This window comes from Thamnophis elegans, chromosome 8 (assembly GCF_009769535.1).
Source record: "Thamnophis elegans isolate rThaEle1 chromosome 8, rThaEle1.pri, whole genome shotgun sequence".
Lineage (NCBI taxonomy): Eukaryota > Metazoa > Chordata > Lepidosauria > Squamata > Colubridae > Thamnophis > Thamnophis elegans.
Genome location: NC_045548.1, coordinates 26,819,603 through 26,839,018, shown reverse-complemented (window position 1 = coordinate 26,839,018; position 19,416 = coordinate 26,819,603). Strand labels below are relative to the sequence as shown.

General features: G+C 35.9%; 1 protein-coding gene across 1 annotated transcript in view; it reads right to left on the bottom strand.

Moving 5' to 3' along the window:
- Positions 1 to 19,416, bottom strand: part of EPB41L3 (erythrocyte membrane protein band 4.1 like 3) — a 95,354-nt gene that overhangs the window by 22,606 nt on the left and 53,332 nt on the right. Inside the window, exons 9-12 of the mRNA XM_032223316.1 lie at positions 18,198 to 18,350; positions 16,459 to 16,556; positions 13,979 to 14,154; positions 6,874 to 7,091 (exon numbers count right to left, since the gene is read on the bottom strand). Coding sequence (XP_032079207.1) covers positions 6,874 to 7,091; positions 13,979 to 14,154; positions 16,459 to 16,556; positions 18,198 to 18,350 — 645 coding nt within the window. The remainder of the gene's footprint in view (positions 1 to 6,873; positions 7,092 to 13,978; positions 14,155 to 16,458; positions 16,557 to 18,197; positions 18,351 to 19,416) is intronic.

The window sequence follows — 19,416 nt, the reverse complement described above, 5'->3', positions numbered from 1 at the left end:
GAGTAGGTAGGTAGGTAGATGTTTCCAGGTGTATTTATCCATGTGCTGGAGAAGGAAATCGCTGACAATCTGCAGCACCCAAGACTTTGTTTCTTCTGGCACAGCACTTAATCAATGTAATTCTCATCAATCAGTTAAAGAGCTTTCAAAAATAAAAAAAAGTTTTTGCACTCTGCAAACTTCCCAAAAATGGCCCATTTTTTTCGCAAAAACGGGCCCAGTTTTTTTTTTTTAAAAAAAGAGGCATAAATAGCCGGGGGGGGGGGGTGGTGGAGGTGTCAAAAATGAGCAAAAAATGGCCCATTTTTTGCAAGAATGGACCCGTTTTTTGTCAAAAAAATTGCATGGATAGCTTTATGGAGGCTTATAAAGTGCTGCTGGGGTGTGTGTGTGCAAAAAAACAGCCCATTTTTTGCTCATTTCTGCCCTCCCCAGCCCCCAGGAGCTCTCTGAAAGCCTCCATAAGGATATGCATGGCCATTTTGGTGAATGTGGCGGGGCTTTGGGAGGCAAAAAATGCTGTATTCAGTGTATAAGACGCACTCAGATTTTCAGTCTCTTTTTTGAGGAAAGTCTTATAGTCTGAAAAATACGGTACTTCTTTGTTAAACCTGGTGAACCATGTTCTTCACTTTGATTATAATTCTTATTAAAATGCTCTAAGCAAATAAATAATTCAAGAAATAAGGAAAGTACAGTTGTGCTCTACTCTTCTGCCTGCATCTATGCAGCTTTGTTAGCTGAAGTAAATGTTGGACACAATTTCCTGGTTATTCTTCAATAGATGGAATTATTCAAAGAAATTCAGATTGGATCTATGATATATTCATTTTCAGGACACAACTTTTTTGATATTAAATCCCTTTTAAGGATAAAAGATAATTTAGAACTTCATTTTCCTATTTAGCTATAGTGTTATAAATTTCGAGCTGGATGCAAGTTCATATAAAAACTATTTACTTGCAAGGAGCAATAAATAAGCAGAATGCTTTCTCGTTTTACAGCTGAAAACCCACAACTCAAATACAACAGTGTATTCCAAATTATTTGAAACTTTCATTACCTGGAGGCAATTTGTAAAAGTTATCATCTTATACACTTTGTGTTGTGCCTAACCCTGGGCTCCAGCTACACTCTCAACACAACAAAAAATTTTAAAAAAATCTGAACATATCAGCACAGGCAAAAATGAGGTTCTGAAAGGACTACTGGTGCAGCATTCTAATACTGTTTAGGACTGAAACAATGAACACAAAAAAGTGTGTTCTGTGTCGAGGTACACACCTCTTCGTCTGAACTGTCACTCAGGTCATTTTCAAGTGAAGCAGTCAAGGAGGCCGCCTTGGGCTCCAGGTAGCAGAGGCACATAGCCAAGGGAAAGGAGAGAGTGAGAGCATAGGGTACAGAGAAAGAAGCAGAAAGCAAAAAGAAAAAGATGAAAAGGAAACAAGGCACAAGGGAAGGTGAGCGAATGGGAAGGAAATGCTGCACACTTTGTGGCAGGATGTTTGTTTCAGACAGATTTGGAAAGGATAAGTAGCCATCGTCATCCAGGAGAGAAGGGAATGATTCTGGAAGTTGCAAGGAGAAGGAAAATAATGTTCCACCTTTTCTGGCCTTTTGCTTATAATTAAATGCCATATCATGTTCAATAGAATAAGCTCTTCCTTTTCTGCTCAAGTTCAAATCTGTCTCATCGTGCTTTTGACTGGTGTTTTTTAATGATTCACCATCTAATATTTTTTTATTATTCTCCTTACACCTCCTCCTATGGAGTTCTGTTGAAGATGCAAAGGGACCAGTTGGTGAGGATGGCAAGGGGGTTAATGAATCAATGCCAGGCAAAAGTGGCTGATGAAAGAAAAGATAGCAAGTGCAAGAGCAAAAGGACAAAAAGAAAATTATAATTGGTTAATTTCTTCTGTATATAAAAGTTAATTGCATAAAGTTAAAAGAACAAGTTTAATTGAATTAATTATACCAATTTCCATGCTGTATTCTACGAGGGCAGCCAGATGCAAAGTCAACTTATCTGTTGAAATACATTATTAATTATCTTATTTTAAAAAGTTCAACATACACATTTAATTGCTGCATTAAGTTTCCAAACTAGAAATTCTCGAATTGAAAGGCTTAAAATCACCCTTCAAAGGAAGGAAACTATATAGACTATATGCTTCTTTTTGGTATTAACACGTACACCATTCCTTTTTAGCTCATTGTACCTTCCCATTTGGCATTCCAAAGATACAATGTGGCATTTCAAAAAAAAAAAAAAGAGCAGGAATGCTACAGTCGGTCATTCTCTGAATCCACAACTGTAAATCTGTGGTTCACCACTCATTCTGCCATCATTTTCCCAATTTGATCACCACTGTAAATGGATAAGGAAACGGAAGAGGACAATGATACGAACAAGTGAAATGGAAAGTAATACTTCACCATGTCAAGTTTATTTTCCAAAAAAGGATTTCTTTCTTTGTGACATTCTGAGTCTTTAACCAGAAATTCCTGTAATTCCCTACGTGTTTTGAATATAAAGCTTTGTGTTACAAATTTCTATAAGATTTTGAACACAGAAGTGTGTCTATAGTAATACAATATATTGCCATAATGAAAACAAAAGCGACTCCATTCTCTATTACAAATTTAATTAAGACCTCTTACTAAAATCAAACCACTAATTAAACAAAAAGTTAGCAAAAATTATTTAGGATTTTCAAAATAAAAAACTAAGGAGGAAATCTTCTTCCACGGCCTATTGACAATCACCCATGTTTACTGTTACAGAATGTTGAATATTAGAGAAAAATGAATAAATGAAGGTTAAGAATGAATTGTAGTGTCCTTGATAGCTAACTCAAAAAAAGGACTTAGATTGCAAAAAATTTCTTTGGTTCTAAACAAGACCTACCTGAAAAATAAGAAGCTATGCCTTATAAAAATGAATTTACATCAAAGTATATCTTATTGCAATAGATCTGCTTCCAGATAAGACTGTATAGTAAATAATACAGGATGTTTTCTTTTACCTGAATGCCAGAATTTTCTTACTAATAGGCTGTATTCATCGGTGTCTGAATCTCTCAAATTATGCTTAAATTCAGACACATACAATATCTGACATAAAAATTGTTAATGAAAGATAATATTCACTGGTAGCATAATAATCACTGTTAGCAGTAGAACAGGAATTCTACATAAACGTAGCAATTTGTACTTGCTCCTTGAATACTGACAATTATTTTAATTCCTAATTTATTTTTCTGAAACAGCAGCTGGATATTAAAGAACAAATATTTTCAAAATTTCCATCCATGGGGAATGCTTTTGGTCTACTGAATAAGGCACCAGGCTGAAAACCAGGAGATCAGGAGTTCTACTCCCATCTTAAGAAAGCCAGTTGGGTGATCTTGGAATGGTCATTCTCATCCCAGCCATCCCAGTCCACATGGTTGATACTGTGGGGAAAATAGGAGGAGGAAGGTGTATTGGATAAGTATGCTGCCTTAAGTCATTTGTTTAAAATAATTATGAAGGAATATAAATAAATAAATAAACAAAAGTTAAAAAGAAATCTTATGCATTATAGAGAATTTCAAGAGGCCTTCTCAACCAGGACTATCAATGCTGACCATAAAATCTAGCTGATTAATTAACAATAGCAAATATTTTCTGTCTCTTTGTTGCTGTATCATTTAGATTTATTCTTCCTGGATTGTCTTTGATTTATCAAGGTTACTAACCATGTCATAAATTATATTTGTTGACTAATTTATAAATGGAATTCCAAGTTTGGGTTAGCAATTTAAAAATTCTAAATGACTTGGGACTTTTAGAAAAATGGACATTTTTTTAAATTTTTTTGATAAAAACCCAACAGTCTTTTAGGGTAAGTTGCTCCATTTGACTACAAAGCACTGATCTAAGAAATATGTACAAACATGTGTCTCAGTAAAATACTGTCTATAACAACACCCTTTCCCAAGAAATTATGTTTATCTTGTTCATATGTATATTCCACAAAGTAGAAATTTCAGCAAATGCTTTACTGTATTAGCATTACCCACTGCCAGATTTTTGCTGCTTCAAGTACTGTGAACATTTATAATGATGGATTATTATTGTTAATGGTTTTATATTTTGCAAATTGTGAGAGCAATTCCTTTGCGGAAGACAAAAGTTAGAAACTAAATATTTAAATATTTAAGTAATCCTACACATCCAATTCTCCAGAAAAAGTGTTATGGGAGGTTAGATATAAATTGATCAAACAGATTTTCAGATAAGTTGCAATTGATCTTCTAATTAAAAATCCCTAACACCTATCAATAGAACAAAAACAAATGAATAGTATAAAGAAATAATGCTCATTGACTACAACGCATGTAGTATTTCTGAAGAAATTTAAGCTGTGCATCCTGTTACAGAGGAACTGATGATTGTTGGCTCTCCAGATGTTGCAATTATAGTATACTTCACTATTGATTATGTTGGCTAGGTCTTCTAAGAGTTGACTCAACAATATTTGGAAGATAAACATTGTCTATGCTGTTGTAATGGACATTCTGGACACCAGTTTCAGAAGAACAGAAACTGAAACTAGTGAGCAGTGTGGGCCTTGTCCAAAATTTATATATGTTTTGATACAGTGACACTTGAAGATATCTGCAGTTATATAAAACCAATCGTAGACTGGGTCCTAAAATGGAAGATATAAATCCCTATTTATATAGGAAAATATTTACTTCCCAGTTTCTTTAGCGGTCCACTAAAGCGCGCCCGATTAAAGCGTGTACCTGACATCATCAGCAGCGCGACAAATACGACCGCGGAGAAAAAAGGGCGCTTTAAAAAGCGCTTTTAAAGCAAGCCGATTCACATAAAGGTAAGGGTTAGGTTTAGAGTTAGGTTAAGGGTTAGGGTTAGGTTTAGGGTTAGGTTAAGGGTTAGCGTTAGGTTTAGCGTTAGGTTTAGGGTTAGGGTTAGGTTTGGGGGGGTTAGGTTTAGATTTACGCGTTAATTTTAAGTTTACCGCTCACAGCATGCTGCTTTTGTTGTGCTGTGATGACGTCACGTACGCACTTTCGTTGAGCGCGCTTTAGTCTACCGTGGTTTTGTGGTGGAACCGTTTCTTACTACTTATCTTCGTATATTTTTCTCTAAACCTCTTTTCTCGTATTATTCAATCTGTTAATAATATAGGCATAATTACTACATTGTGGTATCTATTTATTGCAAAAGGTGAATATCTTAAGCACTTTTATTTAAAGTTCTATATTCCAGCACAATGCTAGTAATAATTTTTTTTAAAAAAACCAAATGATTTTTTCAAATCATGGTTGACAAAAAAAATTGGATAAACATTTGAAGAAAAATGTAATCCCTAGAATATGCCATATTTCCTGCATATTATCACTTAGTGAACTTTAATTGCAAAAAAAAAAAAATTAAAGGAGCAATCAATTGGACATGAAAAGTATTGTTATGGCAAGACAGTTCTTGCAATGTAGATTACAACTATAAATGTGACTCTTCATTTTTCACCAATAATCCAGTGTTTCTTATTTTGGCAATTTTAAGTTATCTGGACTTTGACCCCAGAATTCCCCAACAATACATCTTGAAGTTGCTAAGGTTGAGAAACACTGCTATAATTGAATGACAAATGCAACACTGAATAAATTTTTCTGCTTATTTTAATATTTTCCTGTATTGAGAGATGAAAAGTCCTTTTAGCAACTGAATATGTTTTTAAAGTGTGAATTCATACATTTTGGGATGATATTGCAACATGAGCCTATCTACTATCTAATAACCAAAGTAATACCTGTAATAATGTATACCTATCCAGCAGTCTATCCCACCTAGGCACTTGAATTTAACTTCTTCAATTCTCAGCTTTTACCTATGATGATTGGGAATTGTTGCAATTCCAGTTTGGAAGGATAACATTTTGTGGGGAAATCTGTCTGTGTCAACATCGCAGTCACAAAAGATGCCTATTTCAAGCACTGTAGAGAGAGTGTATTCCAACTATATCTGGGGTATGCTGCAAAACTACTGGAAAACAATGGTTGTGAGAGAAATATATAACAAGCAGGATTATGGAAAAGTAAATCTGTGTATCTTTATAAAAGCATGTTGAAACACAGTGGGTACCTAAATGCCTTGAATTCTTGGACTCAAATGTCTACACTGAGTGGATTCACATCCCAAACCTTGATAAACCTTGATTTTATTGTACTAAGTGATAAAGGTATATTGACTCCTATATATGTGTCTATAAAATATGTGACATACTATATAAGGATCTGGGACTAAAGCTAGTTTTTCTAGCCATAGCTGTTCATTCTGTACAATATTATCTGACTGTCTACCCATAGGCAACTTTTTTGATAATAGGAGACCTGTAATTAACATGATCTGGATTTAAAACTAATTTCACATGAATTATGACAATAACGTAGAAACAGAATGTCAAAACGTACAATGATATGCTCTCTAGTTTAATTTATACTAGAAATACTGATTCTAAGATCAGGAAAAAAGGAAGTTAGCATTCTTATAATGACAAATTATTCAAAGGCAATTCAAAAAGTCAAATAAAATGCAGTAATCCATGAAAAGAGTTATTTACATTGTAGAATATGTAGCACATTCAAAAGTGAAATATGTTCTCTATATAAAACTAAATTGCCACTGTTCATCTTAAAATTGTCAGAAAAAAAGCTACTGTACAGCATCACAAATTATTTATTACTAAATACTGGTGATTTGCCACTACTTTCTTATGCTTTCTGTCACCAAAACTGTGTGGCATTTCTAATACTGCTTAGTTGATAGAATTAAAGTAAAAACAGAAAACTATACCTTAGTATCGTGCCGTATCGCTGAAACTGGAGTGCCTTCCTCTTCTTTCTTTTTTAGCTCTTCGTCATCTTTCTCTTCTTCTGCTTTCTTCTCTGGGGTTACGGTAGTTATCAAGTTTGTTTGAGAGATGCCCTTTGTTGTAGCGTACTGGCCAGTACCAACCTCTGCAGCAGACATAGAATCCTTCATGTACATTTCATGGTTTTCATTCACTGATGCTAAAAGCAAATGCAATGTGAAGAGGTTTAAATCTTAAACAGATGATTCATTAGGCTAAGTAAAACTACATTATGGATTAATTATTTAATTCTGTGCATGCTTACCCCAAATGTAAATCTCATTAAATTGAATGGGATTTATGCCCAGGCAAGTGAGCACAGGCTTGCAGCATTAAGCAGTCTGCCAGTGAAATGTAGTCTAAAACATGCAGAAACATAAATACTAAACACCTATATAAAACAAGAAAATTAATATGCATGTATGTGTATGTATATGCATATACAGATATTGTATTAAAATTTGATATATATTCACATGCATGCAGATACTTTTAAACCCAGAATCTTCTTTTCTAAAGTTTGTCCTAGGATAGTTTGAAAATAATGAAATTATCTGAGCACACTGCACTACACTTATTTGAAGAACCTAAGTGATAATACAGACGATTAATATATACTGCTTGAAAGTAATTTCTTAAAAAGTAATTAGCAACCAGAGGCAATTAATCAGAGTTATCTCAAAATGCAAGATACTAATGAGCTTGACATATAGATCCAAAGAAGTATCACTAATACACTGGAAAGAAAAAAAAGTTTTTGAAGAGTAGTTTAAAAAGTAATTTACAGAAAGGGGAAAAATATGGCCATTTCACCAACACTTTATTATACCAACTTGAATCACACTAAAATATACAAGGCATATATTAGGGCTGTACAAAACAAAGAGATGTTTTACAATAGGCAGGAGCAATTATAAAACAGGACCTCTGTATATGCTGCCAAATCTTGCAAAATAGTTCTTCCAAATGCTTTGCACACATAAATGCAACAGCATTATTTTCTAATAATATACAAGTAGTCTTCAATTTACAACCACAATTGGGATAAGAATGGCCAATTGGCTAAGCAAGATGGTTCAGTGAAACATACTCAATATTATGACCTTTTCTGCTGCAATTGTTAAGTGCATCACTGCAGTTGTTAATTGATTCATATAGTCATTAAGTGAATCTTGCCTCCCCATTGCCTGCTTATCAAAAGCTGGCTGGGAAGGCAGAAAATGAGGACCGGTTGAACTAGAGATGTTACAACCACCATAAACAGTTGCCAAGCACCTGAATTTTGATTGTTTGTAAAAAGTTCCCGCCACCATTTTTAATTACTTGATCTATGAGAGGGCAACCTTCCTACGTTTTTCTTTGACCATGAGGGCTTCTGCCTCTTCTGATTGTTTCCTCAGCAGCATCTCTTCCACTCATTCCCTAAGGTCATCCACAGATTCCATTTCAATAGCAGCAATTCCATCTACTCCCTAGAGCCCAACTTGACAAGCAGACCATAACACCTGAATAACTGCAAAGCAGCATTTCTGATAGTGGCATGTATCTCCTCTATGACAATAGACAGGATCTATTCATGTTATCACAGACAAATCATTTTCCCTCATTTTTAGACGGGCAAATTCTGTGAAGCCATCTAGAGCTGGAGAAATATATAAAATGGACTACCTAGATATCTAATATGCCTAGATGGATTTTCTGCTTCATTTGTCAGCTGTACTAGATGATTGATATTATTGCTCAAACTGCCCTTTATTTCCAGCCTACCTAAACTGAAGGGTTTATATCAGAGTTTATGAGAATTTTTTAAAAAAATAACAGGTTCTGTGGCTGGAAAAAGTTTGGAATCCCTTCCACTAGAACACGCGGAGCCATTTGTTAGGGCACGTGAGAAGCTACCCTGTCAGCTGGACAGTGCGCATGCGCGCTAGCTAGCTATCTTCGACCTTCTTTTGAGGCTGTTTTTCGCACTCTGGAGGCTTCAGGTTGTTTTCCTGAAGGCTCCGGAGAGCAAAAACCAGCACTCTGAGCAAACCGGCCCTACAGAGCCTTCAGGGAAGCTCCTGAGGCCTCCGGAGAGCGTCCAGGGAGGGGGTGTCAGGAAGGGTGTTTTCGCCCTCCCCGGGCTCCTGTGTGTGTATGTGTCACATGCATAGCATTATGGGTATGGTACGCCCACTCATGACCCCCCTGCACTCCCACCGCTTTTGGCACGGGAGCCAAAAAAGGTTCGCCATCACTGCACTAGAACATATCTGACAGATGGCCATCCAGCTTCTATTTCAACTCTTCTAGGAAAGTGTCTATGGAGATTCTCAGTCATCCAGGTTATGGTTGTCCCAAAGGTGTTTTTTCCCCCAAAAGGCAACTGGATTTTGTCCTTCCTTGAAGACATTCTGCTTCTCATTCAAGAAACTTCTTGAGTTCTGGCGAAGTTTCTTTGATGAGACACAAAACGTCTTCAAGGAAAAACAAAGTCCAGTTGCCTTTTGGGAAAAAAAGCACCTTTGGTTTTTCTAAGAAAAGAAAACCCAGCACATCCTTTGGCAACCTGTCTTATTAACTGACAGATCATATTCCTGCTGACATCTAGCCTGGGCTTCCTTCCTTGTGATTTTAACCTGGTTCCCCCTTCTGAGAATAAATCTATTCCCTCTTCTATGTGACAACCTTCAGAGACACAACTACCATAATTTTCCTTCCTTTAAATATACAGATCCTTTAACCATTTATTCCTCAGAGAGCTTGGATTAAGAGTTCTTATTTTATATAATTTATCTTCATCATTTTTAAAGAAATAAAGTATGCATGCATATGATGAAAATTAGCTCTCTATCATTATGCAAGACTTCTGCTCATACGAGAATGACTTTTCCATTCCTTCTTAATCTTCCAGGATGCCTCCTGAATTTTCCAAAACAGATTTATAAGATTTGGGCAAAATAAGCTGCAATGGACAGGTAGAATTCAATCTGTCATCAGAAGGATGACGTTGGAAATAATTTCAATACTTCAACTGAGATTTTCTTTTCTGGCCTATGAAACAGGTACAACTGGCTTTATTACATACAAATCAGTTAGGACTTATATGGAATAAAAAAAACTTTAAAAATCGGTATTAAGAGATGAAAGCTAGCACAAAATACTCTTTGCACAGTATTTTGTATTATATAATAAAGTGGAAGCATAATGAATCTGCATATGGAAAAACAAAAATGAACATAAATGAATATTTTTTTTACATTTACAAGTAGTAAGCTTAATGAATTCAAAGTATTATCAATCAGTACTTTTGTTCAATAAATCCAACTTTGATTATACATTAAGTCATTTGGAGTTCATTGGAAGAAAATCAGATAAAACAATGGAGCTGGAAAAAGCCCCTTAGACCAATGACCTGCAACTTGTGTTCTGAGTAACAGTCTTTCCCAATTCATAGGTGGGGACCTGCAGCAGGATCACATAGCAATAAATGAAGAGCTGCTGAAGAGTGCAAATTCATTCCCAGCAAGTTTATCAGTTTGATGCAAAATTATGTGGAATTCCAAGGAAAGTTACAGTTCCAGAACCATTAAGGAAGCCCTTATGTCATTTTTTTGGTCTTTTTAACACAACACATCTGCCTTTCAAAGGAAGAATACTCATGCCTGGAAGGGACATGGTTTCTAAGCAAAGCTTTGACTCTCAGTCTGCAACAGAGTGGAAGAGAGAACTGAAATTGCAAGAATGGGGAAAGGATTTTCTAACCATCAGGCTGGAAGGGAAAAAAAGGAGATGAGAGACAACTGTTATCTTGGTGCAGGCTATACGCCAAAAGTAACTTCTAACCTGCTAATGTTTTGCAAAATGCAGCATTTTAACATAAGTGGGAAAGAAATAACACACCTTTCTTTCAGTGAATAAGAGTGGGTACTTCAAAATAAAATTCAGATTTCAGGAATTATGCCAAAACAAACAAGTTCATCCTTTCCTTTTAATACATGGCCTCCAGGTGCAGGGCAGAATGGCCTTGACTCTTGGAGAAAGGAAAATTTATTGGACAAAAGGTCCAATCAAATAATCCATGTGTTAGGTTCCAAGTAATAACTGGAACCCTGACATATGGATTATTTGATTGGACCTTTTGTTGCTAATTTCCAAAGTTGTAAGTTCTATCATTGTTTTATTACAATGGCTGAACTTTAATTATTAATATGGTGTATATATTTCTGGCTCAACCACATTTTTATTCATAGTAAATGGAGTCACATAAATTCAATTTTAGGAGATCATTTACTTGCAGTTGGAAATCCCATATAGTACAAAAACCCAAATTACTACGTTTAGTAATAAAAAAGAGATGTAATGAGTCATTCAGATGACTCAATATTTTCAGGATGATGTCTGTTCAGTTTCTTCTAAACCCTTTAGCTCTCTTGGCTAAATACGGTAGCTGCTCTTTATTGTCATCAGGGAAAGTATATGTACTGTATACCAATTTGTAACAGATCTTGAATAATAATTTGGATAGTATGTAATAAACAATAGTACCAGATTTTTCCCCTTTGGTCATTTGTATGAATGTATGATAACTAGCTTATTATCTTGGCCAAAAATATTTTTGAAATGCAAAGAATAAGAACAGATAAACTGATCATTTTTGATTTTCCGTGACTTGTCCTTTTTCACATGTAGTTTTATATTGCCTTTGATGTTTTTCATAAAATCCACATGAAAATCTGCACCAATTGAACTCTTTCTTTTAACATACATTTGTAGGCATATTTACCTAATCTGTATCAATTATTTTCTCTAATGTAATGCCTTTTTGATATTATTCATTCACATATGGTGATTTATAGAAGAAATGTATATAGCGTAGGGCTGAACTGTGGAGTCCTTAGGTGCTTTTGGAGCATGATTGTTTGCTTGCAGATGTTTCATTACCCAACTAGGTAACATCATCAGTGCTAGTGAATATGATATTTGTCTCTATTTATATACAGATAGTTCTCAACTTACAATCACAATTTGGTCGCGCTGACCGATGATCTCTGGCGGGCCAGGGATAGAGGACATTCCTCTATCCTGGTGCTTCTTGACCTCTCAGCGGCCTTCGATACCATCGACTATGGTATCCTTCTGCGACAACTGGGGGAGGTGGGAGTGGGAGGCACCGTTTTACTGTGGTTCTCCTCTTACCTCTCAGACAGGTCGCAGTCAGTGTTGGTTGGAGGACAGAGGTCGACTCCTAGGCCCCCCCTATTTAACATCTACATGAAGCTGCTGGGGGAGATCATTCGCCGGCACGGGATTAAATACCACCAATATGCGGACGATACCCAGTTGTATCTGTCTGCCCTGTGCCAACTCAGCGAAGCGGTGGAAGTGATGTGCCAGTGCCTGGAGGCTGTTAGGGTCTGGATGGGAGTAAACAAGCTGGCACTCAATCCAGACAAGACCGAGTGGCTATTGATGTTGCCCCCCAAGGATAGTCCTGATATTCCATCTCTTAGCCTGGGGGGTGAAATTTTACACCCCTCAGAGAGGGTCCGCAACTTGGGTGTCCTCCTGGATTCGCAGCTGACATTAGAACACCATCTGTCGGCTGTAACCAGGGGGGCCTTTGCCCAGGTTCGCCTGGTGCACCAGTTGCGGCCCTTCCTGGACCGGGAGGCACTTTGAATGGTCACTCATGCCCTCGTCACCTCAAGGCTTGACTACTGCAATGCACTCTACATGGGGCTGCCCCTGAAGAGTGTTCGGAGACTACAGTTGGTGCAGAATGCAGCCGCGCGAGCGATATCGGGTGTACCTAGATACACCCATGTTACACCTATCCTCCGTGAGCTGCACTGGCTTCCTATCGGTCTCCAGACGCGCTTCAAGGTGCTGGTTATTACCTTTAAAGCCCTACATGGCCTAGGACCTTGTTATCTGCAAGACCACCTCCTGCCACACACCTCCCAACGGCCGATAAGATTTTACAGGCTGGGCCTCCTCCGGGTGCCGTCGACCGGACAATGCCGGCTGGCGACCCCTCGGGGGAGGGCCTTCTCTGCAGCTGCTCCGGCCCTGTGGAACGATCTGCCCGCAGAGATCCGGACCCTTCCCACCCTCTCGGCCTTCCAAAAAGACACTAAAACCTGGCTGTTCCGGCAGGCCTGGGGCTGTTGACCCTTGAATGAGGTCCAGCCCCCATCTAGGTTTGAGTGCATGGTGTGTTGTTTTTAAATCTGTTTTTGTTTCCCCCTATATTTTATTTTATTTTACTCTTGTATTTGTAAGCCGCCCGGAGTCCTACGGGATTGGGCGGCATATAAATTTATTAAATTACTAATTATATTTTCTTATTTTGTTCCCTTCTTTTGAATAGCATGTAAATGTGGTTTATCTATATGTATCTATCAATGGCTGAATGCCAAACTTTCAGTAATACCTTAGGGTTTTGGATTTTGTAGTCATCTGAATAATGCAAACTTCACCGACACTGGCAGGGCAAACTACTGTATATAAACATGGAGCAAACCTGATGATGTTACCTAGTCGGGCAATGAAATGTCAGCAAGCAAATATCTAAGCTCAAAGAGCACCAATGACTCCACAGAGTGATTTATTTTTGTGAATACTGGAACTATATCATAAAGTTGGGAAAAACACAAATAACCATAGCATGACTAGATTCAGTTTCCTTATTGTGTCAGTCATTATAAGCTGAGTGCATTTACCATCCTAGCAATGATAGCTATAGTGCCCTAAAAAAAAGCGCAGAAAGGGTAAAAATTCAGTAGCAGGAAGAACAGCTAAAGAAATAAATGTGGAACACTGAAGTTTTAGTCTTCCACAGCTTATGAACTGCCACATGAATAAGCCAGAAGAAAGCAAAAGGGAAGTTTAATGGGCATATCATAATAAATGACATTTCATGCACATACTTACATGTGTAATCCAAAGAAGCTCAGGGGACATGAGATTACAAGAAACTTGAATCTGTCCTCTAATGCAATGTTTTATTTAAAAAAGAAAATGAGACAAAGCTCCAAGTAAGGATTATTAAGAATATCTTACCCCCGTCTAGGCTGCGAGACATTGTGTAGCGTTTACTTGAGGAACGTTCAAAGTAAGGTGCAGGGCGATCAATCAGTGCACTCGCTCTTCTAGTCTGGGCTTGTGTCCTTCCACTGTAGCGAAACTTAGAACCTAGTGTGAGGAATTTTTTTGGAGGAGCTTCTGGTAGCAAGAGTCTAGAATATATCACACATGAAACATTACAAATGACTAGTTTTCTAAACTGAAATAAAAGATTGTGTTTTTAAAACTATTTTTAAATAGTTTTAAAATTCTTGAAGGGATGTGATATTTAGTATCACTTTAAGCCATATTAAAAATGCAGTGCATAGCAAAAACTGTTGTCAATTAGCAATTATAAAATGGTGCATGAAATATTTCAAGCTTTAATGTGCTTGTAAGATGGAGTTATTCCTTTAATGAACACAGCAATATTTGCAAAGAGAATAAGTGAGGTTTTTTAAAACTACAATGTTATATTCTAATCAGTCTGGATTTGTTCCAGATATATAAGAAACATCATCAGACATATTCTGAGTGTAAAGGTAAAAAGGTAAAGGAGTCCCTGCGTATTTTTACTCTCCTAGTCATTGCTGACTATAGAGGGCAGTGTTCATCTCCATTTCAAGACCAGAATAATAATATTCTGAGGGTACTGATAAGGTTGTTTTTTTGTTTTGTTTTAAATGGACTGGCAGTCACAAGCTGTAAATAGTATTATCATGCCACTTGTTTAACATGGACTCTAGAGTGAATTATATCTTCTTACAGCCTAGCTAGCTATTCCCAAATGGTCTGCATAAATATATACTTTTGTTGATACCAACATAAACTAATGGTCTATAAGAGATCATGAAATAATAAATAATGAGCTGAACATCTGAGATAAATGTTGGGGTTAAAAATAAGGTCTATTTTCTCCACTCTTGATTCACTATTATTTCAACAAAATACAAAAACTATTAAAGAATTCACTCAGTGCAGAATTAATAATTTGTGTAGCTAGCTGTAAATTTATATAGTAATAAAGCTCTCTTTCCTGTAACCTTTAACTGGGTAAAACAGTGGACCTGTTTGAACAAAGATATCTCCAATGGGCTAACTTACAGAATGAGTCCAAAATCTGTGGGATCCAGATTAAGGGATTAATTAAGGCTTCCTTAAACTAACCCTCCTGCATCAATATATTATGGCTGCTGGACTCACTGGCAAATAACCCTCCTGGAGGCTTTTACTAATTAGGAAGGGCAAGAATCTAATGAATAAGAAGCTGCACTAACAGAACCACAATCCCGTCCACTTCAACAGAGTCAAACTGCTCCTAGGTAACTGGGTACATCCCCTCTCCCTGGGCGAGGAACCTGCTCCACGCTTGGATTCCAAGTGATTTTATCCATCAGGTGCTTGACAAATTCTCCCACATGGTCCTGTAAATGTTCTTATGAGCCCTCCCTTCCCTAGGGAGGGACTGGATGACTTTAAACAGAGTTATTGGGCGGCACTTTGCAGACACAATAAGAGCAAAGAAAGACTTGCATTACCGCCACGAGATAGGCGTTAATGATCTGTAATCGGACAGATTTGTTTGTTTTCCTCCAGTGATTTTCTAGCAGTCTCTTGGCCCTTTTCAACACCCTCAATTCCTCCACGAATCACAGGGAGCATTGGGAGTGATGGGCACAGACATGCTACTGTCCAGGATTCTGGCCACCTTCTGGTTCCAGGCTGTAGTCAGAATTCCACAGGACCACGCAGCTCCTGGGTCATGCTCTAGCTTCCTCGACTAGTCACTGAAGATGAAACATTCCAATAGGTTTGGCCTCCTTGTGGAGGAGGGCAGCACTGGAAAATCTCAAGGACAGCAGGCCATGGTCTGACCATGACAGAGGAGATAATGATAAAGTCTCCACAAGATGACATTGTCACTGCTGTTACAAAAAGATCATGGTGTACATACTTTCCCAGGTCAGGCAACGGATGACTTGGGATAGGTCCATGGCCTTCAAACCTATGAATTTGTTATCATATGCTTTTTACTGGAAAGATTGTTTGATCTCTTCAATAGAAGAATGGCTCACTAAGTTGTAAGAGTATGCTTTAATGCCTAGAATAAATCTGCATCTGAGGTACCAATTGGTTCAAACCGGGAAGCATTCCTGGTGTGTAACTTGATACATGGATTTGTAGCACATCCAACATGTAAAGTTTTATGTATGTATGTATGTATGTATGTATGTATGTATGTGTATATATATGTATGTCAAAAACAGGACAGATGTTTACTAACATGGCTTTCAACTATAGTTTTGAGAATTTACTAACATTTTGTGAAGAATATGTCTGGTGTGTATTATATTTTTAAGTGTGCAGCAGTGATCAGAGATCAAGAAGAATGTTATATCAGTATAAATTGACATATAAATTTATTCTTATTACACTGTGACAAACTTTGAAGTAATCCATTAAAAAGGACTGTGTACCTGAAAAATGTATGATGTTCAACACATACTTTCCATAGACGTTTTGCAGCACGATGATTTGGTAATTTAAATCCGATTGTACTTTCAAATTGCTCAAACTAGGAAAGAAAAAAAAAATCAAGGTTCACAGACATCAACATATTTTGTTTTAACCTTAATTAAATAAAGTAACTTTACTGTATGGTTCTTCCTTTTACTTTTAACAATCTTAATCTTTACATCAATCAAATACTGTAGGTTTTGATTTCTCTTCATTTCTTTTTAGTCCTATTACACAAAATTTTCCAAGGCTTTAACATGCCTCTTTTGTAAATCCTGTAAGAAAAAAGTGTTTAGGTAATTTTCTTGATTTACCATGTGGTTCCTTTTCAAATTTTAAAACAGCAGCCAATGTCTTTTGTAAATTCAATGAAACGTCATTTCCCAAGTCATTGACCTGGTCTATCAGTTGTAAATCTATTTTGGATATCATCTCTATCTTATAAAATAAAATTTGCTCTATATCTTTCATTTGTTCAATAACAATTTAACCTGGCTTCTGTTTAGAAATTGCTTCCAGATTTATTTATTAAATAAATAAATGCCAACATAAGCTGTCTCTTTAAAGGAAGTTAGAGGTTTAGCTTTCTACTATACAATAGATTCATATGGGTGTTCTCCCTATCCTCCATTATAACAACCCGTGATGGAGAAGTGATTTCCATTGGGAGAAACAAGGATTTATTGCTAGTATCTGTAGTTAGGGTAGCAATATGGGTTGTAAGCACTGCACTGCCATAGTAAACTAAAATAATAACAACATTTAAATTAACAGCAGACAAACTGACAACAGATAAGTAAATATAGTGTGTTGGATACTATATTATAAATCTTTGTTTTTGCAGAAAACAGAAAGGAATTACAGCAATAGTACACAGGAAAAGAAAGAAGCTGAAAAGTTATGTTTCAAAATATTTCAAGGCTGAAACTATTTGCCTAATATATAATAAATTACACTGCATTAATTTCTAAAGTAAAATTCATTACCTAGACATATGTAAAGTAAAATTAAATACATAGATATATGAAACAGGACAAAGCTCTAATATAGTGTTTTGTTTAAAATGAATGGTTCCCGTCCCCACCCACTTTTATATGTAATATTTGAGTATTTTTTATAGTGAGTAAAATATCAAAACTAGAAAAAGTGTTTTCTCCCTCCAGGCTGAAAAAAAATTAAATTGAATTGGGGATTCCCTTAATATAAATTATGATAAAGATTAATGAGTAAACAGAAGCAAATATTATTCCCCACAGCAAGGAAAAAATAGAGATGGTCAAATTGATTCTTTTATCTAAAGAAGAGAATATATCTAACCTTGTTTCTGTGTAGAAATTTCTTCCAGATTTTGTGTTTGCAATGAAAAAAAATGAAACCTTGATTTTGTTTTTGCTAATTAGATAATTGTAATCAACAACAATTCTGTAATTGTTGTTACAGAAATGGCTAATATATACTGTTGTGTACAACTAAATAGTTGAGGTTGTAATGTTATCTTGTACAGTGCTAAAGACAGTTGGAAGCCGGTGCCTTTTTCTTTCCTTTTCCCTCTTCCTTTATATATTTTTTTCCTTTTTCCTCCCCCTCCTAGTTTTCTATTACTTTTTTCAAATTATTATTTAGTATTTTGATAAACTAATAAAATGTGAAACAAGGGAAACATGAAACATGACAAGCAATTTCATTCAATTTTACTTACTTCTCCTGGTCGTATTTTGATGTAGAAGTTATTCCTCTTATATGAAATTTTGAGAACCTTAGGCCAAGCAAATCTGTTTATTCTGAGTCTGTCTCGATAAATCAAGAGACCACTTGCACAAACACCTAACATGATTTCAACTCCTTCAGAATCCTGAAAAAAGATTGGACATTTTAAAAAAATTTAACATCAATTCCAAGGGTCATTTATCAATTATGATATTTCATTTTCATATTTTTTTCATAATTTTAAGAAAGCATATAAAATTATCTCTACAAGCATACAGTGTTATAAAAACACAATTTACTAAAATGTTATACAATTCTTGCTATTTATGTTCATCAGCTAGGTAGAATAAAGTGAGAGTGTGTAAATTAAATATCACATTCTTAATTTAGCGTTTAGTCAAAACATATAGAAAATTCCCAGAGGAAACAAAGTTTTTCTATGTTTAATGAAGAAATCACAATTTGTTTATATAGTGAATAATATGTATTCTTCTTAGGAGACAAAAGCTAATTATTAAATGTAGTAACAAATATTTAAATTATATAAAAGTAATTGTTGAAGTTATTTGTTTTCCTGCTTCCTCTCAACTGCTACTTCCTTTTGGTTATTGGCTAATAAACTACTGTATACTTGGAAGTGAGGGGACAAAAATTGTTATTTTAATATCCCTGCAAAAGAAAACCAAATTTCAATATAGTTCTTATGTTTAATTATGTCTTTAGGCTTATCATGCATGCCTCAATGATCCCACTTTTGATGTTCATACATTGTTTAGAAAGAAGTAATTATATTACTTTCAAAATTCTTTTGACAACTGAAGTGGTCAATTTTTTTGTTGGAAAGTTATTTGCCCAAAAATGCTTCTGTAACTTATTTGTTAAAGATAAATTAACAGGAGGTGAAAGTTAAGATTGTTTTTCACTCTAAATTTATGCATTTGCCTGCAAATTGTCTATAACCTTTGGAAATCTATTATGCACCTGGATCATTTAAAAAAATATTTTATTCAGAATGATACTGGAACAGTAATACGATCCAAAACTTTTTAACTTCTTATTCAATTATAAATTGACAAAAAATAGCCAGTTTGGTCTAGTAGTTAAGGCAGCAGGCTAGAACCCAAAGACGTTCTAATCCTGATTTAGGCAGGAAGGTTGGCTGTGATGATCTAGATTGTTGGGGGCAATATGCTGACTCTGTAAACCACTTA